Raw genomic sequence first — 8,952 nt, forward strand, 5'->3', positions numbered from 1 at the left:
ACGGAACTGTTTGAGGTTAGAAAATAGTGTTATTGTTATTTAAATGGTTGCGTTTGTACTTTGAGTACTGTTTGTAACAATCAACAAGATGGACAATGATAATTTGATAGAATATAGGTTTATAACTTTAAAATTTTGACTATAAATTACTGTGAATTTTAGAGACGGAAGACTGACTGAAACCAACTGACGGACAATTGACTGAGAAATTGCGGATGCAACTGTGACTGGACTGTAACTGGACTGTAACGGAACTGTGACTGGACTGATGTGTGTGAATCGACCTTAAAAAGTAGTGTCATAGATAAAACATACATGTTTTATCTCAATCTATGGTAGTGTCAGCGAAAGTCCAAGAAACATGTGGTTGATTTTGATCTAGTAAAAACTACTAGCTGAGCTGGGATGATATTTATTTTCTGAGGTAGAGGTAAACAAGTGTTTTAGTAGTTTGATGAAAAATAATAAAATGTTGTTAATTATGAGTCGGTGGCTCAGTAAGCGTCACCAACAGGTGATTGATTGACTATGATGGGCCTTCAAGGCAGCTATATCGTGGGTTCGGATTCTGTTCACTTCCGTAAACATTTTATCAGTACAGTTCAACCCTTAACCACCATTTTATCAATTCTGTATCGGCTCATACCCATGCTCATACCTTGCTTTGCTGTATTCGAGTGATACGATACGATCCACGCTCGAGCCATTTAGTCTATGTAGACGGGCAAATGTAAGGTTATCAGAGGAGGAGAGCACAAGTTCACATGTACAGAAACCTTGACGTCATAAATATCGAATGTATATATCGATTGTACCGGGTGGTTACGGGTTTTTCTTCGGAATGTAAGTATCGGTTGCACCGAATAAGTAAAGGGTTTTTTTTGTAACACTTTATTTGACGAATTGAATACTCTCGGTAGTTTATCCATTATAAATCAAATAGTAGAAATACAATAATATTCGTTACAGGCTGGGAATAAAATAATTACTGATACTTTGGATTGAACATCCAAGATGTTTGCTACAAATTAATCGGATTACTACTACTTAATGTTTCCTTATTTATATTATGTCCCAGTACTTTCATTTATAAATAACAAGATAAGGCTTAGTAAGTATAACGTTAAAATTGTGAATTAAATGGAGCCAGAATAATATAATTGGGTAAAACTTATGGTGTTTTATTAAGATGTACTAAAGGGGAAAATGAGAAAAAAGCTCTACTTTTTTCTGTAAACCTAAACCATTGATTAATGTACTCACAGTACTTAGTCAATGGTTAAACTGTAGGGCCTATTTTACGTGACTGTAAATTCCATAAAATAATATATCTAAAACAGTCCTCTTGGGCTTCTTAAATTGTCACCTTACACTGAAGGGCAATATCTGTTAGTAAATCATTCCCAAACATTAACATAACGTTAACATGTCAAAGTTACAATTATTATTTCACTCTCTTCTAGAATCGATAATAATTCCTGTAATTCGTCTACTTTAATTACAGTTATTGTATTATTGTGGATGCTATGAAATAAATTCTTAGTATTCAACGTCCTGTGAACTCAAGTTTTTATTTTATAAGTCAGGTAAATACGAAAACAATTGCAAACATCTTGGATGTTCAATTTAAAGTATCAGTAATTATTTTATTCCCAGCCTGTAACGAATATTATTGTATTTCTACTATTTGATTTATAATGGATAAACTACCGAGAGTATTCAATTCGTCAAATAAAGTGTAAAAAAAAAACCCCTTTACTTATTCGGTGCAACCGATACTTACATTCCGAAGAAAAACCCGTAACCACCCGGTACAATCGATATATACATTCGATATTTATGACGTCAAGGTTTCTGTACATGTGAACTTGTGCTCTCCATCAGAGGAGGCCACCAACCTCTTTAAAAAAAATTCAAATGGCTTCTAGAAAAAAATACCTGTTTCCTTACATTATTAATTTTGCAATACTGACTGGAACGGGAATGGGCTGTGACGTCATTTTGAAGTGCGAATAGTCACTTCGTTTTACCGTTGGTTTTACTACGGCCACGGTTTTACCATTACGTGCTGAATTTTGATTTGCCGTTTTCTTCTTACCCTGTTCCCTTTTTTTCTGTGTCATCTTGCTTTGTTTACGTTTACGTTGTCGTTGTCAGTGTCAGTGATTTGTATTGTGTTTTGTGTTGCTTCGCTTCTTGAGTGAGACAGTAGTTTATCTAATCCAAAAATCCGTACAGTACAAAACTAATTTCATGTTCATCAATAGTCTGTAATAACTTATCGAGAGTTCTTAATTCAAAAATTGCCTTTATTTTGTCTACAATATTGTTTTGCATAGTAGGCTATAAATTATTTTAGGAGTTAACTTACAATGCAGGTTTACAATTAATTTTCGCCGGTACAGAAAAGCTTGTGTGATATTTATTACTGCATTAAGCTTAAGACTAATAAGAGTTAGTTTTTTTTATAAAAAGTGACAAGGTCAATCTAAAGATGCAGAAGCCTAGCGTACTATTAAATATTTACAGTATAGCATTATTGTTTGTCACTTGCATTGAGTGTCTAGAGGAAGAAAGCTGTTACTCCTATGCTGGCGCTGGTGGAAATATTTATCCCCATGGAGTGGGAAACAGTGTTGAACATAAACTTCAGTTTACTAAAGCAGTCAGTGAGTAATTTTGTAAAATGAATCATTAAATATATGGTAGCTTAACTTAAACTTATGGATAAATTAGGGTTTTAACTATGGATTATGGGTATTTTTCCGCAAAAGGCCAGCAATCGATTTAATGGACTTATTGCTGACTTTACCCCCTCTAATTTAACTCACCCCCCAGGTACATGATATTGATACTGTCGTGTCCGTAAAAGTGTCCTGTATCTGGTGATATTATCGGTAATATGGTACGGGGCCAGCAATAGATTTTTTTCTGGCGTGAGCACTACTTATTGCTGACTTTACCCCCCTAACTTACCCCCAGGTACATGATATTGATACTGTCGTGTCTGTTAAAGTGTCCTCTATCTGCTGACATTATCGGTAATAAGTTACACGGCCATATTTTTCCGCTAAACGGCCAGCAATAGATTTTATTGACTTATTGCTAACTTAACTCCCCCTAACTTACCCCCCAGGTACATGATATTGATACTGACGTGTCTGTTAAAGTTTCCTCTATCTGGTGACATTGTCGGTAATATGGTACGCGGCCGTATATTCCCGCAAAACGGCCAGCAATAGATTTTATCGGGCGCGCGCACTACTTATTGCTGGAGCTATTGCCAGGTTCACACCAATAACTTATGGGGTAGGCAAGTAAGTATGCAAGTAACTTAGGCCTACAGGGAATGACTTAACATCAAATTTTTGAGAAGCCCTAACTTAATTTTGTTTATATATTTGAAGCAGGTGATTGTTTAAGTCAACATGTTCACAGGTGAAAAGCCTAAACAAGGCAACCCTTTAATGCGGCAAGAGCTATGCTCACACTAAAGCCGTGCATAAGTGTAAGCTGGAGCTGTCCACCAGGGGTGCTAAACAGATGCAACTGAAATGAAGTAGGACCAGCACAATAGTCTGACATAGTTTAGCCTAGTTGATGCTCAGTAATCGTATTCATAAACTTGAAATTGAATAACTTACCTGATAGCATTTACCTATCTAACAAAATCTAATAATCACAGTTTAATTTCATTCCGAGGAATGTTATGTTCTGTTATATACTAATAGATGGGTTTTTATTTCAGTCTCAAAACCAGCTCCTGCTTGGGAGGGAACTGCTGTTGTTAACGGGGAGCTCAAAGCTTTAAAACTCTCAGATTTTCTTGGAAAATATTTGGTTTTCTTCTTCTATCCATTGGACTTGTGAGTACTGTAAACATTGCTGTTGAGGTGTTATTTACTACTTAGCAACTAACAAACAACATTCTGAATCTTTACATACCGGTATGATGCAAAGGTTTCTTAATGGATGCAAAAAGTCCCTGGTGTTCAATCCATTTTCAATAATCTGTGGAATTAACTTTCTAAGTAAGCAGTAGGTTCCAACTGACATGAACTATGAAGTACCTAGAAATGTGAAGTGAAAGACGATTTACTTATATAAGAGAAGAAGATGAAATATTTAACAATAACAGAAACCAGAAATGCATCTTTTACCCCACTAGTCACGTCTGTGGACGGAATGCTGGGCAAAGAGTTTCAGACCTTGCTCATAGCAATGGCAGAACGCCTAACAGAAAAATGAAGAAACCTTACAGTTTAGTGATGAACTTGATAAGGGTAAAAACCATCTGTGCGACGTTAAGGGCCAGCAGCATGTGTCTAAGGAGGACAAGGAAGAAGTGGAGGACCCTTAGAGAGTTTGAAGATGGGGCTGGAGTACCAGTTATTTTATTAATTTAAATTGCAAATGTTTTATTATTTTTCCATGTCAAAATTGATGAAATACTGTATAGGTAATATTGAATAAACAGTTTATTGAAAAAAAAAATTATTACTAAGCTATGGTTTTGAGTTTTAAAATGAGAATATAACATTGTCTAAAAATTGGTTTTAAAATCTCTCCTAATTAATTATTAATCTTAGATTACTCTTTCTGTTAAAATAAATTTATTTGACCACAGTAGATATTTTACATCTATCATATATATTTCAGTACGTTTGTTTGTCCAACGGAAATTCTGGCTTTCAACGATCGCATCAAGGAGTTCCACAAGATCAACACTGAGGTGGTTGGGTGCTCGGTTGACTCTCATTTCACCCACCTTGCGTGGATGAACACTCCTCGCAAAGAAGGAGGGCTTGGCCCTCTCAAGATACCACTGTTGTCCGACCTCACTCACAGAATCAGCAAAGACTACGGAGTCTACCTTGAAGACTTGGGACACACACTTAGGTAAATCTCTTTTTGTTTGTTTTTGTTAGAGAGTAGGACACTACTTTCAAATCCCCAGTGGATATAGTGGGGAGTATGTAATGATAAAAAAAACTCCTCTCTGTTTAGTTTTTGTTCTTCCTGGCATCATCTGGAGGTACAGTAGACGCTCAGTGAAGCGCCTTGTTGGGGACTTTGATGGTGTTGGATGATTTAAAAATTGTGGTGTTCTGACTCAAACTAGTAGCCTGGTATTATTTGTACTGTTAAAATCACACAATGGATAAGATGTAAACTATTTTTATTGAATAACTAAGAAGTGAACTGCCTTGCATAATAATTTGTAATGAACAACCAACTAGAAGAACTAGGTAGCCGTTACTCACGGGCTTCACCACGTTTGACTTCATAAATATTAATAAAACTGCTGATTGCTTACTTTGAGCTGAAATAAACAAAACATAATACAGTAATACAAACAAATAATCACACCTGATTTTAATAAGGTAATAAATTGAAAGAATTACAAACAAATAATTACAGCTGAGGTATTTTTAACATTAGCCATATGGAAAGTTCCCTTTGGAAAGGAATTAGGACCTTCCAAAGGTCACCTCAAATTTTAGTGGTGACATGAATTGTTCAAAATGAAACAATTACACATAAGTAAAATACCTCAAAATTCAGTTGAATGCAAGATGTGCAACCGTCTCTACTGCACGCTCCCAACTCTGTCCATCCCTCCTGAGTCGGCCAGACAGACAAATTTGGTTTAAAACCACATATAACTTAATGTAGGTCCTTTAGACTGGTACAGGATCTTTGAAAGAGCCGGACCATCGAATGCTGGTATAGTGGCTCTTACTGTATTAGGCCTACTAATGACTAGGTAAATGCTAGTAGCCTTATTATTTATTTATTAATCAATGGGCAGCACCATTTACAATAATCTACAAATTACGTATTTAGTCGTGTTTGATGTTATGGTTTCCATTATTTTTTTCCTATATATTATACGTGAAGGCGATTTCTACAAAACACTACTCCTTTGTTAATAATGGACTAGTTGATTTTTACAAACGATGTCTCAAAATGAAGTATTGTTTGTGTAGATGCCCTCTGTCACCAATTCCTGTAATAAACGTCCTCGGGCTTTGCCCCACAGGCCATCAAATTCCCAATGTATTTCTTATGGATAAAAGATTTTGTTTACTCAAAGGACAAATAATTTGTATTAATTACAGCTGTTCACAGTAAACACATGATACACACAAGAGCGTTCGTTTTCAGTTTCGATAACTGGGAGTGATTGATTACACATTATCTTTGAGTTGACTCTTTTAAGTCATCGGAAATTATGACTGTTATTCGTTTTGAAATAACGCCCGTAATACTTTGCAATTGCTCGAATTCGAGCAACAGGTGCACTAGTTTTAAATAAAAGACAAACTACCTTGACACATACTTGATCACCTGGGCTATTCTATTTAATTCTTAGAACTCCAAATGTGTTCATGATAGCATTTGTTTACAGAGGGTTGTTCATTATTGATACCAAGGGGATTCTTCGGCAAATCACCATGAACGACCTGCCTGTAGGCCGCAGTGTAGACGAGACCTTACGCTTGGTGCAGGCCTTCCAGTACACGGACATGCACGGGGAAGTGTGCCCAGCGGGTTGGCGGCCGGGCCAGGACACGGTGAGTTGACAACTGTTAAACAGTACACACTCTCCTTACCGGGGCCAAGTTGGATAACCTTAAAGTTTGGTTAAGATGGGAAACTATAGAATTATGTTAGAAGTAAATTTGTTTAGATATTGTATGAATAATAAAACACTTGCACTAGGCCTATATCAATTTTGCTTTGTTCTCATGAAATAAACTGTTAAGTGACAAAATATTAGGTGGTTGTGTGGTACCTGTACCAGTAATTAACTTTAACTTAGAAAAGACGGTCTCTCCTGTGAAGTACTACAATTTTTTAAAAGAAAAAAACATGCGCAGGCACAGTTGAAATTGAACTGCGTTGATTATTGTTGCTGTATCTATAAATACTCACACTTTTCATTGAAATAGAAATATTTACACAATTTGTTATGTACATTGTACAATCTCGGTTTTGAATCTCAATTTTGAAATAACTTAGATTTTTGTATATTTTTCATTTCCTTGTGTGAGGTTGCAGTGTGTTTCACAAAAAAACTAAACTTGGACACAACTTAAAATATTATTTGTAAGGATTGAACGGAAGTGTATAGATTAGAAGGAACAGGTATTAAATCAACCAGTTTTGAATAGTCAGGGCAGATAAACTGACCTATATTTTTGCCTGGCCAGAGGTGATAAATCTAAGCAGCGAGTTCAGGATTAAGGATCGGTTATAAGAGAGTGTATACTGTATTTACATGGTCCTTTTACAATTTTAATCCATCAGCGACTGATGTAGCTTTTATTTTGACATAAAAAAGGTCGGCTACTGGCTATAACATTGAAATAATTACACAATCCCCATTTTACTTTTATCCAATTGAATAAAAAAAAAAAATTAAGTGAAATTATTTCGCTCAATCTAGAAAATAACAATAGATGCTAGCAAATTGTGTACTATTCCCAATTACAAAATCCATTGTGTCCCTCCCCCCCTCCCCCCCCCCCCCCCCAAGCAAAGCATATCGACCAAAGTATGTTATTAAACTAACGTTTTAAATAATTTGTTAGAGGTATGTTTTGTGTCTAAAACAAATAATGTTTTTTTCAGATAATTCCTGATCCGGAAAAGAAAAAGGAGTTTTTCAAAAAGCAAGCAAAATCCAACGCTGACTTGTAAATATTTTGTGGCTGCAAACTTAAACATCACCATTCATCACAGTGTTAGCAATTATAAGACTGATTTTTAGGTTTACTGCAAGACTCAAAACAGGGTTATAGATGCTTTTATCTAAAATTTATTTTCTATGGATTACAAAAAATTATAGACTTTATTATTGTTTTTAAATATTTTTTAATAGAAAATAAAATCCTCTTTGCATTGTTTTTAAGTGTTTACTAAATCAAACTTAGCATACTATGATTTAATATTTTTCACTTGCAAATGAGATGAGAGGTTTACCTATATATTTTAACTGAACTTAGAAAAGTATAAAATTCACACTAGGGTATAAGCTCACATTTTATTCACAATTATTTTTTTATATTTTATTTTACTTATATTGGTTTTAGTCTTAAATTAATATTATCTTTTAAGTCCTTGCGTACAAATTTTCCTCTACGCTCTAATTTTGAAGGTGGGGAGCAGTAGCTTTTACTTTTCAAGCTTTATGATCGATGACAGTTGGGTACTCTCAATCCAGTTACTATAAAAATTATATAGTGTGAATTAACATGTTTTTCTTATAATAGCAAGAAACTTGGAGTGTTATGTATGTTGAATGAGACAGTTTATTAGATAAAACTAAATCACTTTATACCACATTTTAGTCTGTCCATGTGATATATTTTTTTACTGATTATAGTTTAGTATGACCATAGACAAATAGAATAAATATAGACTGTCAAAGGAAGGTTGCGGCGCACAGCGCTAGGAGTACCGTGTAGTTACGGCGCACACCGCTGCAGGCGGGGAGCGCAGGAGCCGTATGTGACCAGCAGACGCTGCAGCGGTGTGCGCCGACTTCGACCGTAACTACATGGCAAACCTAGCGGTGGACGCCAGAACTTATGCTAACCGCAGCACAGCTGACGGTCTATATTTATTCTACATTTGTATTTGTATTCGTCTATGGTATGACCATTGTATGACACAAATCTGTACCTGAAACAAAAGGAATTTATATTTTTAATTGACTTTTTTTAGGTTATCGTCTTAAATGGTAAATTACCTTACTTCCATAATGTAATAACAATTTCACCTGGGAAATTTGCACACTACGTATTATTAAATTCATTTGGTGTTTGTTACATAGTTTTTTATGATTAAGTGTTAATTTTACATCATAAGCTTATGATGGTGGTAAGTAAATGAGTAATTTTTGTTTGTATTGCGTGTGGAATTAAGTGGAATTAAGTCTGTAGG

At 35.2% G+C, this 8,952-nt stretch overlaps 1 protein-coding gene across 1 annotated transcript; it reads left to right on the plus strand.

The window, feature by feature from the left end:
- Window positions 1-2,181: 2,181 nt before the first annotated feature.
- On the plus strand, window positions 2,182-7,913 carry LOC128990916 (peroxiredoxin-2-like). Its single transcript, XM_054413578.1, has 5 exons — window positions 2,182-2,669; window positions 3,749-3,866; window positions 4,660-4,899; window positions 6,413-6,578; window positions 7,639-7,913. The coding sequence occupies exons 1-5, from the start codon at window positions 2,495-2,497 to the stop codon at window positions 7,705-7,707; spliced, it is 768 nt and encodes a 255-aa protein (XP_054269553.1). The 5' UTR covers window positions 2,182-2,494; the 3' UTR covers window positions 7,708-7,913.
- Window positions 7,914-8,952: the final 1,039 nt, after the last annotated feature.

The sequence above is a fragment of the Macrosteles quadrilineatus genome, unplaced genomic scaffold, assembly GCF_028750875.1.
Source record: "Macrosteles quadrilineatus isolate MER2022 unplaced genomic scaffold, UCM_ALF_1.0 Scaffold_1__1_contigs__length_201487025, whole genome shotgun sequence".
In the NCBI taxonomy this organism is placed as follows: Eukaryota; Metazoa; Arthropoda; class Insecta; order Hemiptera; family Cicadellidae; genus Macrosteles; species Macrosteles quadrilineatus.

Excerpts from the sequence above, each read along its gene's own strand:
- LOC128990916 (XM_054413578.1), top strand. The coding sequence starts at position 2,495 with ATGCAGAAGCCTAGCGTACTATTAAATATTTACAGTATAGCATTATTG. Across the intron at positions 2,670-3,748 it reads TCAGTTTACTAAAGCAGTCA|TCTCAAAACCAGCTCCTGCT; the intron begins GTGAGTAATTTT and ends TTTTTATTTCAG. Across the intron at positions 4,900-6,412 it reads GACTTGGGACACACACTTAG|AGGGTTGTTCATTATTGATA; the intron begins GTAAATCTCTTT and ends ATTTGTTTACAG.